Genomic DNA, 21040 nt, shown 5'->3' with positions numbered 1-21040 from the left:
TGTCTGTTTGGTGGCCCAGCACTGGTATTACCCACTACAGTTTCATGAAACCTGTTCAACTGATTACAGCAGATGTCTACTGCAACCAATTGGATGAAATGATGAGGATGCTTGTGATTAGCAGCTGAGATTGGTCAATAGAGTCAGGCCAATCATCTTGCAAGACAATGCTCGACCACATGTCGCACAAACAATGCTGCTCAAACTACAGCAGTTGGACTTGGAAACTCTCTGTTATCCACTGTATTCACCAGACCTTGCACCAACTGACCACTTCTTCCAGGCTTTGGACCACTTTTTGCAAGGAGAAATATTCAGTTCTTAACAAGCTGTGGAAAATGCCTTTCATGATTTCATTACCACTTGCTCTCCAGGCTTCTTCGCTGCTGGCATAAACAAGCTACCATTAAGATAGCAAAACTGTGTCAACTGTTACTGCTTCCTGTTTGAGATATAATAAACTACACTTTTGGTTTGAAATTGAACATTTCATATTTAATGACCTGATAGAAACATAAAGTATGCCCCTCCCCCAATACCTAAGCATTCCTCAGCAGTTCAGGAACTTCTTGTCCTCAACTATTTTTCTACTATTTTTTCTTCCTTTTCATAGTGAATTAAGTTCAAAGAACAAAAGTGTGAATAATATGCCAGTTTAAGCAGTAAAAATTTTATTCCCCCTCCCATCAGTATTAATTTTTCTTTAATAATCACTATAATATGGTCAGTAAAATTAAAACTTTCAAATATACTAGATGTCATATACATATTTTGTTTAGAAATCAAAGACGAAGAGAAAAAGGGAAAAGAGAAAAAAGAAGAAATTTATAAAATCAGAAATGAGAACAAATCACTCAAATTTCAAATTTTCGTAAGACTGATATAATAGAGGGCCAGGCACTAAAGAGTTTCTTCTTCTGGGAGGCGTCACACTCCAGGACAGTTTATGGGTTCTAAATCTAATCACATCTGCTATTGCTTTAAATAAGTTTATTATTTTATGAGCTCAATCAGTAAATTAAACACTATTCTAAGAAAAAGAAAAGTTTTCTTTTTAAGGAATGAGATTAAAATTAATAGAATACAGGGTAACACTCACAAAAGACAATATAAAATGGAAACTGTGAGCTAAAAATCTATCAATTAATTGTGTTGTACAACCTTGAGGTCTAGTCACAAAAGTAACCAAGGAATGTATTATAAAAATTAAGTTTCAAAATTCAAAGGTGAGGCTTCACCTTCTGGCCATGAAATAACTAGTACCAGACTTGCCCTCCGATGGTAAACACATAATATGAGACAAAATATAAGAGGCAACTGCTTTCATGTATTAGCCAACAGGCGGCAGAGAACTGTAATACGAAGTTTTCTTACTTTGCCAGTAATCTGAATGCCTGCCAGAACACTCTTTTAAAGGAAAGCAACATTAACTCAGACTCCCCACAACGTAGAGCATACAATAAAAATTACTGGACATGTGAAGCAGAAAAATGTGACCCATAATCAAGAAAATTACAAAGTAGCCAACAGAAACAGATGAATCCAATGCTGGAATTAGCTGACAAAAATCTATAAAGCTGTATACCAATTATCTATTTCTGAACCAATTATACTAAAACTTAAAGGCTTTGAACAACAAATTATCCTCACAGTTTCTGTGCACCAAGAATTTAAGAGCAGCTTAGCTAGGAAGTTCTAGCTTAGGGTCTGTGATGGTTAATTTACTATGATGGCTTGGCTGAATTACGGTGCCCAAACATTTCATCAAACATTATTCTGGATGTTTCTGTGAGGAACTTTTTGTATGAGATTAACATTTAATTTGGCAGACTTTGAGTAAAGCAGATTACCCTCCATAACATGGGTGGGTATCATCTAATCGGCTGAATAAAACAAAAGACTGACCTCTCCCCAGGAAGAGGGAATTCTGCCAGCAGATGGCTTTCAGACTTCAACTGCAACATCAGCTCCTCCTGGGTATCTACCTACCAGTTCACTGTGCAGATTTTGGGCTTGTAAGTGCCTATAATTGTGTGAGCCAATTCCCTAAAAGTAATCTCTTTCTCTGCATATATATGCATTCTATCGGTTCTCTTTCCTCTGTAGAACCCTGATGAACATAAGGTCTCTCATGAAGCTATAGTCCACACATGGGTTAGGATTCCAGTCATCCAAAGGCAGCTCACTCAATGACTGGCAAGTTGTGCTGGCTGCTGGTGGAAGACTTCAGTTCCTTCCCATGTGGGCTTATCCACAGCTATTTGAGTGTCCTCGTGGCATAGCACCTGGCTTCCCCAAAAGCAAATGATACAAGTGAGAGAGCTAGGCAAATATTTATCCTTTTTAGGATTTAGTCTCAGAAATCATTTAGCATTACTTCTGCCATACTGTATTCCTTAGAAGCAAATCACTAAGTCCAATCCCTATGCAAGGAGAGGGGAATTAAGCCCCACCTTCTGAAGGGAAGAATATCAAAGAATTAAAGGAAAAGAGAGACAAAAATGAATGAGCCAATGAGGAAACCCAGCAAAGTAATGAAAACTATAAAAAATAACCAAGTGGAAATGTTAGATTTGCAAAATCTAATATCTAAAATAAAAAATTCACTGGACAGGTTTAAAAGCAGACAGGAGACTGTAGAAGAACGGGTCAGTAAACATGAAGATAGAGGAATAGAAATTATCCAACCTGAAGAATAGAAAGAAAAAAGATGGAAAAAAAATTTAACAGAGTCCCAATGGCCCATACAACAATATGAAAATGTCCAACATAAATGCAGGACAAATAAAAGGAAAACCCTACAGAGGTACATCATAGTCAAACTACTAAAACACAAAGATAAATAAAATATCTTAAAAACAACAATAGAAGACAACTATTCAAGAAAATGCCAACTTATTTTCTATAGTTAAACATCTATCATCACTATCACACGTCCCAGTCATTTCACATATAGGTTATTTATTCAAGAGAAATGAAAACTTCTGTCTACACAAACACTTGAACATGAATGTTTACAGCAGCTTTATTCACAATAATCCAAACTAGAAACAATCCAAACATTCGTAAGTAAGAAAATAGATAAACAATCTGTGGTATGTCCACATAATAAAGCATTACTCACCAATAAAAAAAACAAACAATAGGGATAAAATTCAAAATCATAATGCTGAGTGAATGAAAGAAGACAGTCACAAAATAATATATATTGTGTGACTCTATTTATATGAAATTCAAAATAATCTATACTGACAAAAATCAGATCAGTGGTTGCCTGAGGGAAGAGACATGCAGACAAGAGGGAAAGATGGATTACAAAGGGGCACAAGAAATCTTTTGTGGATAAACGATAGGGTCTCCTTCTTGATTGTGGTATGGTTTTCTGGCTGTATACAACTGTTAAACTCATCGAATTTTAAATGGATAAAGTTTATTATATACAAATTATTCCTCAATAAAGTTGATTTTAAAAAACAAAACGAGCAGCCTGTGGGAGAAAAGACACAATAAACACAAGGAAACAATAACATGAATGGTAGCTGACCTCATATCAAAAAACAACAGTAGCCAAGAACGACATCAGCAAAGTAGTAGAATAGGAAGCCCTCGACTTCCTATAGAAGTTCTCCCATAGAGACAAGACTTAACAACAATATACATTTCAAAAAGCCTTTCTGAGAATCTTAGAAACCAGTTAGGAAGTCACAGCACCACAGGCAAGTTCAAAGCCTAGAATTGAAATGGGTAAGAAAAGCCATTTCATTTCAACCAAGTCAGCCCATTCCCCAAGCCAGCACGGCTCCATGCAATTGGGAGGAAAAGCTCAACTCATAGCTTTTCCCTTGGGATTGAAAGAAAAAGTGGAAGGTACATCCAACATTCCAGTTTTTCAGAGGGCTGCCCAAGGGACTACTTCCTGTCTTGCCAGACTTGATTCAGGCACACAAAAGAGCTCAGCAGCTTCTTGTAGCACAAGCAACTTATAATACCACAGACAAAAGCTGACACAGCTCCACATGATTGGGAGAACGTATCCAGCTTGTGGCTTCTCAGCTGGGAAAGAAAGAGTGGAAAATGTGTCTAACATTCCAGTTTTTCAGAAGACTGTCCAAGGGACTGATTTCTGCCTCACCAGACGCACAGCACTGATGGAACTGGCATACCATGGAGGTCTGGGGGCCACAAAGAACAAAAGAAAGTTAAGCCCTTGTTGCAGCACCAGAGATCCGATAGTACCACAGACAGACACCAGAGGGAGCAACAGACTACAAGCTCCTGAAAGAAAGCAGCAAACCTCTCTAATTGGGAAATTACATACACAAGCCCCAGAGAGGAGGCATCTCCATAAGAGGTTGGAGAGGCCCCCACACTCTCTTGCTGGAATGACTAGTGAAGGTCTTCCCCTGTACAAATCCAGTCCATAAAGACTGAAACAGGTAGCTGTTCTTTCAAATGCACAAATCACAGCAAAAAACAAGGCATATGAAGAAACAGAGCAACATGGCCCAATCAAAGGAAAAAATTAATCTCTAGGAACCAAACTATAAAAACAAAGATCTGTGAATTATCTGACAAAGAATTCAAAATAATCATCAAAGAACCTCAGTGTTATACAAGAGAACATAGAAAAAACAACTAAATGAAGTCAAACGATGCATGAATGAAATGAGAATTCAACAAACAGACACAGCATTAAAAAAGAACCAAAGAGAAATTCTGGAGCTAAAGAATATAAGAACTATATTGAACAATTCACTAGAGCGGATCAACAGAAGACTTGATCAAGCATAAGAATCAGTGAACTCAAAGACAGGTCATGTGAAATCAAGTCAGAGAAACAAAAAAAGAAAAATGAAAAAAGCCTAAGAAATGTATGGGATGCCATAAAATGGACCAATATGCATGTAATGGAAGTTCCAGACGGAAACAGTGAGAAAGTGACAGAGACCTTATTTGAAGAAATAATGGCCAACACTTCCCAAATACAGGCACACCTCAAAGATACTGCAGGTTTGGGTACACACCACCACAATAAAGCAAATATCACAAAAAAGCGAGTCACACAGACTTTAAGTTCCCCAGTGCATATAAAATTTATGTTTATACTATACTGTAATCTACTAAGTGTGCAATAGCATTACATCTAAAAAAACCAGTAGTCATACGTTAATTAAAAAAAAATACTTTCTTACTAAAAATCCTAATGATCATCTGAGACTTCAGTAAGTCTTAATCTTTTTGCCGGTGGAGTGTCACACCTCAACATTGATGGCTGCTAACTGATCAGGGTAGTGATTGCTGAAGCATGGAATGGCTGTGTCAGATTCTTAAAATAAGTAAAAGTGAAGCTGCCTGCATCAGCTGACTCTTCCTTTCATGAGAGATTTCTCTGTAGCATGCGATATTATCTGATAGCATTTTACCTACAGTAGAACTTTTTTCAAAACTGGAGTCAATCCTCTCATACCTTGATGCTGTTTTGTCAACTAAGTTTATAAAATATTCTCCATCCTTTGTTGTCATTTCAACAATGTTCACAGTATCTCTTCACCAAGAGTAGATTCCATTTCAAGAAACTACTTTCTTTGTTTATTCATAAGAAGCAACTCCTGATCCATTCAAGTTTTATCATGAGATGGCACGAATTCAGTCACATCTACAGGCTCTACTTCTATCAATAATTCTAGTTCTCTTGCTATTTCTACCATATCTGCAGTTACTGCTCCACTGAAGTCTCAAATCCCTCAAAGTCATCCATGAGGGTTGGAATCCACTTCTTCCAAACTCCTGTTAATGTTGATGTTGTAACATCCTCCCATGAACCGAAGATATTCTTAATGTTGTCTAGAATAGTGACTCTTTTCTAGAAGGTTTTCAATTTACTTTGCTCAGATCCATCAGAGGAATCACTATCTATGGCAGGTATAGTCGTACAAAATGTATTTGTTAAATAATAAGATTTGAAAGTCAAAATGACTCTTCCTTGATCAGGCTGCAGAATAGATATTCTGTTAGCAGGCATGAAAACAACATTAATCTCCTTGTACATCTCCATCAGAGCTCTTGGGTAACCAGGTACACTGTCAATGACCAGTAATATTTTGAAAGGAATCTTTTTTTCTAAGCAGTAGGTCACAATGTTGGGCTTAAAATATTCAGTAAACTATGCTATAAACAGATGTGATGCCATCCAGGCTTTATTGTTCCATTTATAGAACACAGGCACAGCATTTAGCAATAATTCTTAAGGGCCCTGGAATTTTCAGAATGGTCAATGAGCACTGGCTTCAACTTCAAGTCACCAGCTGTATTAGCCCCAACAAGGGAGTCAGTCTGTCCCTTGAGGCTTTGAAGCCAAACACTGATTTCTCCCCTCTAGCTATGACAGTCTAAGATTGTATGTTTTTCCAACAGAAGGCTATTTTGTCTACATTGAAAATCTGTTGTTTACTGTAGCCACCTTCATCAGTGATCTTAGCTAGATCTTCTGGACAACTCGCTGCAGCTTCTTCACCAGCACTTGCTGCTTCACCTTGTACTTTTATGTGATGGAGACAGTTTCTTTCCTTAAACTTCATGAACCAACCTTTGCTAGCTTCCAACTATTTTCTGCAGCTTCTTCATCTCTCTCAGCCTTCACTGAACTGAAGAGTTAGGGCCATCCTCTGGATTAGGCTTTGGCTTAAGGGAATGTTGTGGCTGGTTTGATCTTCTATCCAGAACACTAAAACTTTCTCCCTTGCTTTCTTATCATTCATGTGTTCACTACAGTAGCATTTTTAATTTCCTTCAAGACTTTTCCTTTGTATTCACAACATGGCTAACTGTTTGAGACAAAAGTTCTAGCTTTCATCCTAATTTCACCATGCCTTCTTCATTAAGCTTACTCATTTCTTTTGATTCCACATGACAGATATGTGACACTTCCTGTTCATTTGAACACTTAGAAGCTATTGTAAGACTATTAATTATAATTGACTCAATTTCCATATTGTTGCAGCTCAGAGAATGAGGAAGCCTGAGGAAAGAGAGGGAGGGAGGAATGGCTATTCAGTGGAACAGTGAGAATGTACACATTTATTATGTTTGTCATCTTATATGGGCATGGTTTGTGGCACCCCAGAATAATTATAATAGTAACATCAAAGATCACTGATCACAGATCACCTTAACAGATATAATAATAATGAAACATTTGAAATATTGCAAGAATTAACAAATATGACACAGAAACACAAAGTAAGCATCATGCTGACAGACCTGCCTGACACAGAGTTGCCACAAACCTTCAATTTGTTAAAAAAAATCATCATGGGCAAAGTGCAATAAAGAGAAGTGTAACAAAATGAGGTCTACCTATAGGAGAAAGAAAATGGACATCTGAATTCAAGAAGCTCAAAAGGACTCCAAGTAGGATGAACCCAAAGTTCAGGCAAGTTGAGACACATTATAGTCAAATTGCCAAAATTCAAAGACAAAGAGAATTCTTGAAAGCAGGAAGAGAAGAGCTATTTGTCATCTACTAACGAGTATTCACAAGACTATAAGGAAATTTCTCAGTAGAAACATTACAGGCCAGAAAGGAGTGGCATAATATATTCTAAGTACTGAAAGAAAAAAGCCTGCCAACTAACAATACTTTATCAGGCAAAATGGCCCTTCAAAAATGAAGAAATAAAGACCTTTCCAGATAAACAAAAGCTAAGGGGCTTCTGAGACCTGCTTTATAAAAATTGCTAAAGGGAGTCCTTCAAAGTGAAACAAAAGGATGCTAGACAGCAACACAAAAGCAAGCAAAAGTATAAAGTTCTCCGGCAAAGGTAAATATACACACAAATAGAGTAACCTGTAATACTGTAATGGTGACGCATAAATCACTTTTAATTTAGGTATAGACTTTAAAGTATAAAAGAATAAAAAATAACTAAATAAAACTATGCACACTGTAATCACTAGAGCAACTAGTAAAATAAATAGTTAGATACAACTAAAATTCCTATAATGACATTAAAATGGATAGTAAAAATTAGTCAATTAACCCAAAAGAAATTAGGAAAGGAGGCACAGAGAAACAAATAGGACAAATAGCAAGATGGCAGAGTTAACACAGCTGCATCAATAATTGTATTAAATTTAAATGCATTAAAGGCTCCAATTAAAACGCAGAGATAGACTGGATAAGTAACAAACCCCAATTACATGCTGTCTACAAGAACTATACTGTAAATATAAAGACAGACAGGATGAAAATTAAAGGAAAGCAGATATATCATGTAAACAGTAAGCAAAAGAAAGATGGTGAGGCTGTATTAATATCCATCAAAGTAGATATCATGCTAAAGTACATTATCAGCGATAAAGAGAGGTATTTCACAATAACAGAAGGACCACGAAGGTGTAACAATAATGATTTATGTACTTAATAACAGAACTTCAAAATGCATGAAGCAAAACATGAAGCAAAGACTGACAGAATTAAAGGGAGAAATAAACAAGTTCCCAGCCACAGCTGAAGATTTATATAAACCACTTTCAGTAATTGATAGAAAAACTAGACTTAAAAAATCAGCAAGAATCTTAAACATTTGCATACATCACACCAACCTGATCTGACATTTATAGAATATTATAACAAGCACAGAATGAACATTCTATTCAATTGCAACTGGAACATTCACCAAGATATACTATATGCTGAGTCATAAAATAGATCTCAAAAATATTCAAAAATTGACATCTTATAGAATATGTTCCTGACTATAATAGAATTAAATTAGAAATCAACAATAAGGTATCCAGAAAATCCCAATATTTGACTACTAAACCAGACAGTTCTAAATAACCCAAGGGCCAAAGAAAAAAGAAAGAAAAAGGAAATTTAGAAAACATTTCTAACTTAATAGTATAAAAATATGATATAGCAAGATTTCTGGGATGAAGCCAAAGCAGTGCTTAAAGAGAAATTTACAGCTTTAATATTATTTACATTAAAAAAGAAGAAAGGCTTAAAATCAATAATCTAAGTTTTTAACTTTGGAAAAATAAAGTATAAAGGAGAAAATAATAAAAATAAGAGAAGAAATCAATGAAACAGAAAACAGAAAATTAAAGGAAAAGTCTGGTTCTTTGGAAAGATTAATAATATTGGTAAATCTCTAGCCAAAATGATCAAGAATAGAGATAAAATTAATATTAGGAATAAAAAATGAGCCATCGATACAGATCCTACAAACAATAAAAGGAAAAAAAGGTGTGTGGACTTGCATTATGTCAATTTAAGTGAAGCTGGAATTTCATTTCCCTGAATCCCCTTCACTGACTAGCTCTGTCAGGGTTAGTGCTGACTACATGAGTCATTATGTCTGCGATTTGAAAGGCAAAAACTAGGCTCAGAAAGTTGATGCATATTGTCACATATCTATTGGTTCACCTTGTTAGTGTGGGGCAGCACTTCTGCCTCCAGCTCTTTTTAGTTCCTGTCGTCTTTCTTCCTTCCTTTCACTTTTTTGAGTCCTGAGCCAGGTATACATTTAGCCAGCTTCTTCTTCCCATTCATTAAAGTTGGGAATCTTAAAGGAAATAAGAGCCCTACATGAATTCCAATCTATCCTCATGGGTTCCAGCTCATCCCTACAGGCACAGCTTGTCTTTACTTCTACCACTGCACATTCATCGTCTCTTTCTCAGTGCCCTCTCTACCAACTTCAAGTTCCAAAACCAGACATGAAATCCAGAGCCTCACATATTTTGCCAGCTTCCACAGTTATATTAGGTCAAATCCAAATAAACTGACAACTTAGAGGAAATGGACAAATTCTTTGAAAGACAGAAGCTCCCAGAGTTTACTCAAGACGAAATAGGTTAACTTGAATAGACAGCATCATAGCTATTTTTTTAAAACATTAATAGAACAAAATTGCATTGAGAAATAGACCCACACATACACAGCAAAATAATTTTCAACAAAGGTGCCAAAATAATTCAATGAAAAAAGAAGTCCTTTCAACAAGTGGTAGTAGAACAACTGAATATACACATGAAGAAGAAAACTCAATACCCTACCTGACACACAATACATAAAAAATTAATTCAAGAGGGATCACAGCTCTAAATATAGTTTCTAAAAGAAAATACAGGAGAAAAACTTTGTAGCTTCGGGGTACACAAAGATTTCTTAAGACACAAAAAGCACTATCAATAAAAGAAAAACTTGATAAGAGGACTTCATCAAAATTAAAAATTTCTGCTTATCAAAAGACATCATAAAGAAAATTAAAACGCAAACTACAGTGGGAAGAAAATATTCACAATGCACATATGTGAGAAAAACATATAAAGCATTAATAAAACAACGAATAACCCAATTAAAAACTAGGTAAAAGACTTGAAATGACACTACGTAACAATATACCAATGACCAATAAGCACACGAAAAGAGACTCAGCATCATAAGTCATCAGAGAAATACAAATTAAAACTATAATAAGATACCATTTTACACTTACTAGAATTACTACAATTAAAATACTGATAATACCAAATGTTCACAAATTTGTGGAATTACTAAAATTCTTATTCTTTGATTATCGGAGTATAAGATGGTACAACCACTCTGGAAAACACTTTGGGTATTTTTTATAAAGCTAAACATATACCTGCCCTATGATCCATCTATTCTATTCTTATTATATTACCCAAAAGAACTGAAAATATTCATCCATAAAAAGATTTGTGCAAGAAGGTTTATAGTTTTATTCATAATAGCCAAAAACTAGAAACAATTCAAATGCCCATCAAAAGGAGAATAAACAAATTGCGATATAATTATAACAAGAATAAGCTACTAATACACGTAATCACATGGATGAATCTCAAAAACATTTTGTTAACTGAGAGTAGCCAGATACAGAGAGTACATGCTGTCATGATTCCATTTATATGAAGTTTAACAAGGGGCAAAACTAATCTACGGTGATAAAAATCAGGTAAAGTAAATGCTTAATGGAGGTTTGAATTAACTGGTGGGGGCACAGAGAAACTTTCTAGGGTGATAGAAACAACCTTACCTCTTGGCTAGGGTATCAATTAAACAGGAGTATAGATTTGTCAAAACTCATCAAATCATACACTTAAGATATGTACACTTCACTATTTGTAAATTTTATTTGAAAAGAAAAAGAAAAATTCACTCATGGAAATTTCAATATTCATTAACAGAATGAAATTATATTTTCCAAAGCAGCATATTTTGAAAAAGATCCCAACAGAATTTTATTCTTAATCACTTAAATGAGGTTTAATAAAGACTTCATGAGGTTTAAAAGTAAAAACTTAAAAGTGCTACCAAATTTATTAACATGAATATTGCTCTGAATGCAAGAATTTCTCTGAAATGTAAGGAATGTCAACAGAGTACTGTGGCCTCTGCTTCCATCTACTACAAATTAGTTTTGTAGTAGCTATCAACTTGAATGACAATAGAATAAAGATTTAAATAAACAGAAAAAATACCAGAAAGTAACAGAAAGCTCAAAATGTAGTAGAAGAAAGGCATCATACCTGTTGGGAGTGGTATATATATCCTTTTTTCTAATCTCCTTCGCAAAGCTTCATCGATGTCCCATGGAAAATTAGTAGCTGCCAGTACCATAACCATTTTGGAAGGATCATCATTTTCCAAAGCTCCTCCAACTCCTATACAAAGTAAGAGGGGGAAAAGACAGGATTTTTCTTCTGGCCCTTTATGCTTTCATTCAACTAACATTTTAAATGTTAGCCAAAATGCTTGGCCGGTAGGATTAGTGATGAAAACAGTACAGTCCTTCTGACTTCCGCATGGTGGCAAAACCACACAGATAACGTCAAAACAAAGAAGCAGATGAATCCATACAATCTAGTGTAGGATTCTAATCCAATAAGGAAAAACAACTTTTCTACAAGAAAAATATGTTTCCTCTGAAAAGGCATAGGAGATTAGGCTCTGTTTTATTATGATTTATAAAAAATATTAGTAAGAGGAAATTTCCTCAAAATTTTTATTTTAGTTTCTATTCTAATTTATTTGATTTTTCTCAAGATAAAAGAACAGAAGAGGGTTCACATTTACTTAATATACTAGCATGCAGTCATAATTTTGAAAGACAGGTCATATTGTAATAATGTTGTCCTTCAAACTTTTAAGTGACTTGTAAAAAAAATAAACAAGAAAAGAAATTTAAGAATGAACCTAATAATCACTGACAAAAATAACCAAATTGACTATACATATATACAAAGTTTTTCTACTTTTCAGCATTAAAATTTTAGAATAAAAAATTTCAGGTCACACAACAGACACTCTGGGAAATACGTAGTGAAAAAAAATATCAAAAACCCACAAACTATTGATAAGACTTTCTAGCCTGACATATAACAAAATACCAGTGGATTTAAAGCAACCCAGTTCAATATGGTGTCTTCTTAATAAATTATTACTAAACTCCTACTTCAATCATTATCATGAAGAATCAAGCTGTCTAACTAATAATCAACAATAGTCACACATACTGCTCAATGAAATTCAGCTGACCAAATTTACATTCAGTGATTTCTTTTTCCCATCTTAAACACCTAATATTTTCCCCTACATCCCTCCCCCAAAATGTAACACAGTCACTCTTTTCTCTCATACCTTAGCAAAAATTAAAATGGTAAACTCATTGAGGAAAAGGACTTACAGTACATTATTTTATGTATCTTACAGTGCCTGGCACTGTATACAACACACCAACCACAGTTGGTGATCATGGCTGTTTTGAAACAATAGACTTTGAATATTTTTAAACACATTTTATCTTTGCTCATGGTTTGCTTTAACAGCCTCTTGTTTACCACACCACTACCATACCTCTAAAAAGACACCTCTAAAAAGCAGCTCTGAGCCCGTAACTCTCTTCCTTCTATGGTTCCCCAATGCCTTTTGTTCTATATCTGGATAACTCCTATCAATACTTCAAAGCCCAACTCCACTATCTCCTTCCATGACTCCCTAAGTCTGGGTGGTACCTCTCCTATTATGTTTCCATTGCACCCACAGTTTACTTCGACCACAGAACGTTATAATTATCTGATCAGTTACTTGCTTCCCATCTAGATCAGTGGTTCTCAAACTTTTTGGTCTCAAGACCCTTTTACACTATCAAAAATTATTAAGAGCTCCAAAGAGTTCTGTGTGTGTGGAGTACATCTTTCAATATTTATCATTAAAAATTAAAATAGAAATTTTTAAATATTAATTCATTTTAAAATAATAAGTCCATTACTTATTTACATATTCTTATGAAAAGTTAAGTATTAATATGTTTTTCAAAACCAAAAAAAATTATTAAGGAGGGTAGCATTTTTTTTTACATTTTTGTAAATCTCTTTTATATCTGACTAAATAGAGAACAGCTGGATTCTTATATCTGCTTCTGCTTTCCATCTTTTATGATATCCCACTTCTTCTAGCCTCTGGAAAATGTCACTCTACACATATGTGAGAGAATGAGAGTGAAAAGGGCAAATAATGTCTTGATATTACCAGGGAAATAGTTTGGAACGTGCACACTCTTTAAAGGGACCCCAGGACCCTTGGAACTCTGGACCACACCTCTAGAACTTTTGCTCTAAATAGTAAGCTCCTGGAAGGCCATGGCAGTCTTTTTGTTGTAACCGTAGAACCTGAAATGGTATGTGATTTATAACAAGTATGTGATAAAATGCTTTTTGAGTGTATGAATAAACAAATAATTTTTAAAAATTCAGGCTGCCTTCTAGTCCATTCATTGAGAATTTCCAAAGCATGAATTTATACAAAATTTTAAAAAAGGTAAGTTTTGAAACAATAATTAAATATCAATTACCATCCATCTGAATGAGTAGTTCAGACTTGACTCTGCGACTTGCCTCATGTTCATCAGAGGTTCCTCTTCGACTGCAGATAGAATCTATCTCATCGATGAAGATTGTGGTAGGGGCATAAAATTTCGCCTTTGGGAAAATATTTTAAAGAAATAACTCAATGATCTCATAAAATAATCTGAATATTTTTTAAAATACCATTTTCTCCTTTTAAAACAATGGCAAAAAAGAGTAGAAATTTCTCACTATTTTAATGCCACCATCTGGTTATTGACAGAGGCTATATCAATCATTCACATCAGAAAAAAAATTTATAAAAATGAAAGTTATATGGTTGGTAAAGTTAGGTGACAGATATATGGGGATTCACTATACTATTCTTTCTACTTTCATGTTTGGAAATTTCCATAATGAGAATTTTTTTTTAAAAAAAGAAATCAACCTCTTATCCTCAAACATGCATTCTTTAGTAATTACTGCAAATCCCTTATGAAAAAGGAACAAACCTTAAAGACAGATCAGTTTCTAACTGATTTTGTAAATATATATTAAATTATTCTTCTACTTCATCAGCTCACTAGTGATCCAGAAATACCAGTCAGTCTACAGCCATACCACCCTGAACGCTCCTGATCTTGTCTGATCTTCTGAAGCTAAGCAGGGTCGGGCCTGGTTAGCACTTGGATGGCAGAAATACCAGTCAACCCACAAACATGACCAAAGTCTCCTCCTCTACTCTCACTGGACAGGATGCGAAAGGACATTCTTTTATCTGGGAGAGAAAGATACACTGAAGACACACCAACTATCCCACAAAACCCACCACCCATGACTTGTTAGTAGTGTGTCAAGAACTATTAAAATACAACTACACTGCCCTTTCAAAAAAGATTCCTAGGTGAACAGACCTAAACTTATGGGGGCATCATACACCCATACAAATAGTACTTTGAACTCTGAATATATCATCACTCACCATTTCAAACAACAGACGGACTAACTTCTCAGATTCACCTCTATATTTAGACGTCAGTGTAGAAGAGGAAACATTGAAGAATGTCGTACCGCATTCAGTAGCAACAGCTTTAGCTAGCATAGTCTTACCAGTGCCTGGTGGTCCAACCATCAGTACACCCTGAAATTTCAAAAGAAGAACTTAAATGATTTCTAAAATTAAAATGTTTTTTTATAAATTATCAACTATTAATGTACATAAAGATTTTCCCATCAAAAGATAAAGTCAACTGCCTCTAAGCCAGGGGCAAGCTGGAAACAAATATTCTGATTATGTTTGAGAATTATATAAAGCCTAGATTAAATAATAACCAAAATAATTAATGATTACTGAGAAATATGCCAACTTTTAGAAAAGTATGTATGTGATCGAATTAAGACTATGCACCATTTCTATTTACTAAATTTTTTATTTACAGAGACATCTAGAAAATTCTTAAAACTATTCTTAGCTCTGCACATCTGAGGGAAGTAACTTTACCTAAAAACTATGGTTTCTACATTCCAAGTCCATTTCTCCTGTCATGCAGATGTAGCACATCTCAACTACAAGTTCAAATCCAGGTGTTCTTGGTGTATATAAGCCTCCCCCAACCTTTACAAAGTGTTAAACACATAAAAAACTACACCAATGCTGCCTTTCATTATCATGCATTATCATTCTCATACCAAAACTATTTTAGTAAATTCTCACCTTCCATGGCCGTCTAATTCCTTTGAAAAAGTCAGGCATCCACATGGGAAGAACAACAGCTTCCCTTAGCAACTTCTTAGCCTCTTCCAGATCTGCGATGTCATCCCTTTGCAAGAACAGCAAAGTTTCATAGTGGTTATTCAGGAACAGCTTGATTTATAGTCAAAACTATTCTTTTAATTTTTTTACTTATGAAATTATTCTTTTATTAAGAAAATTATTCTAATTCTTACTGCATAAAAAAATCAGTGAAAACATACTGCACTTATTAATTAGGACATGTTATTCATTTAACAACCTTTGTCAGTTATATGAACATCAAATTAACATGTAAAATGTCCTTGGCTATACTCTGACAGAGGAACTGTCCCATCAATTCTGTACTCTCATATTATGGATTAAGTCATAATCAGGAGATTAATGGATGGCAAGAGAAGACTTATAACAAGCCAGCCTATAACTTGTTTTCTCTTCTACTTTAATTCAATAACTTAAAAGACTCTAACCAATGAATGCTTGGATTCCTGGATACAATGTCTCTCTCAAGGGCTTCTATCAGATCCTTATCGTATCCAGCACCATCAAATTTTGGAATTTCGCCATCACTTGCACCATCTTGCATATTCTTCCTTCCCTGGTGACAGGTATAAAAAAAAAGCACTGGTCAATAACAGGATAATTTTAATTAACATCATTAAACTTTTAAAACATTATAATGTAATCACTTTCTAAATAATTTTTATTATTTTAAGATAATATTTTCTTATTACTCAAATGCCATCCTCCTCTATTTAATTCATCAGAAATAGAGGGACTGATCAACTTTACTAAAAACTAAAAATCTACATTCATGTGGGGGACAGTGCAGGTAAGACTAAAATGATCCTTGTTAGATCCCAACAGATTAGGAAAGGCTACCTCTGAATTGGTGGATACAGAGGGTTTCCACCACTGCTAGAGAATATTTGGAATATTAATGTAGAGGAAGAAAGAAAATTAATTTACTTAGAACCTGCTATGTGGTAGAAAATCTCACATACATTATCTCATTTCATACAACAACTCTACAAGGTAGATAGTTATTTTTCCTTCTTTTTACAGATGAGGAAACTAGGACTCAGAAAGGCTAAGTAACTTAATCAAGTTCACTAATAAATGTCAGGGTAGAGATTTTAACTCAGTTCTTCCTGCCTCCCTAAACTTATGCCCTTCATATCATACTGTCTGTGCATGGCTGAGTCACTTAAAGCTTACAAACAGGTTGTGTATGGCACAACAATTAGATCCTACAAAGCATCCAAGAAAGAGGCTGCAGATGAGGAAGAGCTGGGACTCTGCAATGCATCTCACAAAGCCTTTTTTCCCTGTTACTTTAAGTACCTCCTTAGGATTCAGGGTTTCTTCCTAGTAAGGTCCTTAGGACACATCATAAAGTCACTTGATAAAATCATAAAGACAATGGTAAAAGGGCCTTTTTTAAATGGTATTAACACCACTAAAGCAGTATGATTTACTCCAAATTCTTCATTTAATAATATGGTGATTTAAAAAAAGGAATTATATGCCATGGTTTCTATGGGGTTCTGCCAAGATTTACTTAGTTTTGAAGAGCTTTAAATGAAATGTACTCATTTGCCAAAGATAGTCCAACTACTGGAACTACTTGAGCAGGCAGAGCCAAGTATCTCCCCAGAGCTCACTCTGTTCCCTGGGCTAGAGTGCCGTGGCATCAGCCTAGCTTACAGCAACCTCAAATTCCTGGGCTCAGGTGATCCTTCTGCCTCAGCCTCCCCAGTAGCTGGGACTACAGGCATGCGCCACCATGCCCAGCTAATTTTTTTCTATATATATATTTTTTTAGCTGTCCAAATCATTTCTTTCTATTTTTAGTAGAGACGGGGTCTCGCTCTTGCTCAGGCTGGTCTTGAACTCCTGACCTCAAGCGATCCTCCTGCCTTGGTCTCCCAGAGTGCTAGGATTATAGGCATGAGCCACCGTGCCCGGCCTGTTTTCATTTATTGTTCATTTAAATTCAGAATACTTGTTAAAATATTTTTCAAAAAATTTTAAAACTCTATTTTGAGTATTGCTATAAAGGATCCATTTTACTAAATATTTTTAACATTGGTATATATATTATTCTGAAGTTATTTGCACTGCAGCATGGCCTTCAAAATAGAAAGAAGGCTTGGGTTTTGAATCAAGACTCTTTTAACTCTTCCACATCAAAACCTTGAAAAGCCAACAAAAATCATGACATTCATCAAAAGTCATGGGCGTCAAGTCAGTGAGTTACAAAGAAACAGTGTCTTGCCTTGTCATCTCTCCCTCTTGCTCTATTATCCTTGTCCCTACTTGCAGGTTTTTCACTCTTTGATATAGGATGTGTTCGGCCTACAGGTCCCCGGGCTCCTCCTCCTGCCATTTCTTTCCTCAGCGGTCTTACTTCTCGACTGGGACGCCTGATCTGAGGTGGAGCTCTGACAAAAAAAAATAAATAGTTAAAATTAAAATTAATCAAAGGCAAAAGTATTTCAATACTACTTTAGTCAATAACACTGTTAAATCAAGAAGCCCCAGATCTTACTTTTCCACCTTTTGCTAATTTGTGGCCGCAACTATTAGGTTAGTTTTAAAAAATTCTTTTCTCTAAAATGTACTGGCTGATACAATTATTAAATACATATGAATGACACATATGGTAGCAATTATTTTGTCAAAAGTAACTTAATCACCAATAGAGGGCAACACAGACTATTCCCATCTAATAATCTTAATAGTGTAACGAAAAGTCAATGGTTTTATTCATTACTCTCCTAAACCAAGAATAAGCAACTTTAAAAAAAAAAAGCATTAAAAGCTGAAAGGACAGAAATTCAAAATATGTCTATCTTCAGTTTACTAATTTATTTATTTTTTTTTACAACCAAGATGATTTTCTCTGCTTCTGTATTGGAAAACTCAACATTTCATTCATCAAATTACAAGTGACAGGGCTTAACAATTACTTTCTTATAAACAAAGTAATTTATATGTAAAAATATTCATACTTTGCAGGTGTCTAAAATCACGGGATGGTTTCAATTACATAGGTCTCCAAATGTGATTAAGAATTTTGATAAATATATAAATGTAACTATACAAAGTAGCATATTTTGTTTCATGTCATGTGAAACATGTCTCCTTCAAATAGTCAAGTTTTGAGGTTCCTCAGTAAGTATTTGTCTCTTTTTGGGTCTTGGGTAAGAGACTACAACTTCGTACCTAATCTTAGTTCTTTTTTCTTGAACTGTTTCCACCTCTATTTTCCTACCTTTTCTCTCCCTATAGTTGTGCCTGTATTTGTAGCCCTTCAGATCCTACACTTGTATTCCTTTTTCATCCAGGTGCCTTATCTATTATGATCCCCCTTCCAGCCTCACACTTTTAATTCACCTAACTCATCATGGAGTTTTCATTCCTGGTATGAGAAAAGATGACATATACATATAATTCAGTGAATCCAGCATGATAGGAAAATGGATGAAAAGCCATGGAAGTTGCAAACTAGGGGCAGAAAAGGTTAAAAGGTGTTAACATGCTGCAAGTCTCATACAGCATACTCAAAATTCTTGGAATGAGACTACATCATGAAATTGGTAAAGGTAAGAAAAACTGGTGAAAACTGTATGTCTATTACCATATACTGACATCTTAATCACTGGAGTTCAGCCCAGTTAAGTAATTATTTATTGAACACCCATTAGGTGATACAGTCTCTACTGTGATGGCCCTAGAAGGACACAAAGATAAATAAGCAATCTTGTGAAACAAATTCACAGGAAAGGAACTAGAAAATAGTGCATAGTACGATGGCTGTAAGGCATTCTGAAATTTAAAATATTATTACATCATTGGTTCTAGGGTATTAGTAGTCTTTTAAACCATTCTGTCAATAAAATCAAAATGTGGTAAGACTAGTTAAAAAATAAAAAATTTAAAATGTTAAATTACTCTGTTTCTAGCATTTTCAATGTAACCACCATTTTCTGACTTAACTTTTTTTGTTGTGGTTTTGATGAAGCTGTGGAAAGTAGCAGAGTACAACTTTACTTTTATTTATACGTACTTGTGAATGTATAAATGTCTTTTCTGAATCAGATTAACGGGTATGGTCAAAGATAATCTCTTCCACACAGACCATGTGTCAAGTTTGCCCTTTTGTTAGTGGCTATGCCTGCCTTCTCAGCTTGTGCTTTCCTCACCTCGTCATGCTATTTAGTAGTCACTTAGTAGTCCTGCTGTAGTCCATTTTGCACACATATCCAGCTCAGTAAAGCTACATTGTAGGAGAATTATTTCAAAGCTTGTTCATAGGCTGCATTTCAAGTGTTTGCTATTACTGACCTTGTCCTGCCACTCAATATTCTGATGGGCTCATAAATGGTCTGAATGAAACTGCTCAAGAAGCCAGATGTGCCATTTGTGGCAAGTCCCATGTCTCATAGGAAGTATGCCTGTGCTTTGTAAGTCTTCAGTTCCATCTCACTGCAGTTTGATATTACATTTGTAACAGACTCTGTCAACTTCCCAAAGGACATCCTTGATTCTGTTCCATACTTCTTTGTCCACTAGTGCATCACTGCACAATGTCATACTTCAATTTAAGAACCCAGTGACAGCTTCCAGGCTGTGTAAATAATAAAAGTCTCAATGCTTCTTTTACTAGTCTGTTTTTAAAAAGAGACTTTAGTAAGGTTACACAGCATCACTGACCTCTGCTCTAATGGTCAAACAGACTGATACTGAACTATAGCACGTCAAAGATAAAGAATAACTGGTTTGACCTGCAGATAAAAGACAAAAATGTCTACACTGTGCTCAGTTCTCCTATTTGAGATTTCCCTATAGGAAGGGAAGAAAATATGCCTTATTTTATCACATGCAAATAAGCCTGATTTCCTCCAAACTCCAATAGTTCCTCTCCAAGCTATATTAAATATCAGTATTATATGTAAATGTTCTTATCAGTACTGCTTGTAATAAATACTTGAAAATAATCCAAATGTTCATCACTGATACATACATTAGTAAATATTCACATAATGGAATACAATACAAATGTGAACATGAATTACAGCTACATGCAATCACCATAAATGAATCTCAGGACCATAATGTTCAGTGAAAAAGCAAGCTGAAAGCATCCCTCTGAAGATGCCTTCATTTCATGCCATAATAAGAAATAAGGTCTAATTTATTATTATAATTTTCTCCAATAGATAGATATAAAAGGCTCCTTCTGAGGAGCTAATGTGCTCTTTCCACTTCCCCTACCTTTCTGTTTGATGATTACTTAAAATTCTTCGGTTACATCTATTTGTCGATACATTGTTAGAATTCTGGTATTATTTAGAGTAAGTAATTTGGAATAAGTACAATTTTTACCCAAAACATAAGCCAGATTACTTA

General features: G+C 34.9%; 1 protein-coding gene across 2 annotated transcripts in view; it reads right to left on the bottom strand.

Moving 5' to 3' along the window:
- Positions 1-21040, bottom strand: part of KATNAL1 (katanin catalytic subunit A1 like 1) — a 63432-nt gene that overhangs the window by 6050 nt on the left and 36342 nt on the right. For both annotated transcript variants that reach the window (XM_045566838.1, XM_045566839.1), the window contains exons 4-9: positions 17904-18069; positions 16096-16223; positions 15590-15695; positions 14858-15016; positions 13884-14010; positions 11560-11694 (exon numbers count right to left, since the gene is read on the bottom strand). In XM_045566838.1, coding sequence (XP_045422794.1) covers positions 11560-11694; positions 13884-14010; positions 14858-15016; positions 15590-15695; positions 16096-16223; positions 17904-18069 — 821 coding nt within the window. The remainder of the gene's footprint in view (positions 1-11559; positions 11695-13883; positions 14011-14857; positions 15017-15589; positions 15696-16095; positions 16224-17903; positions 18070-21040) is intronic.

The sequence above is a fragment of the Lemur catta genome, chromosome 13 (genome assembly GCF_020740605.2).
Source record: "Lemur catta isolate mLemCat1 chromosome 13, mLemCat1.pri, whole genome shotgun sequence".
NCBI lineage: Eukaryota > Metazoa > Chordata > Mammalia > Primates > Lemuridae > Lemur > Lemur catta.
This window is presented reverse-complemented; position numbering and strand designations above follow the sequence as displayed.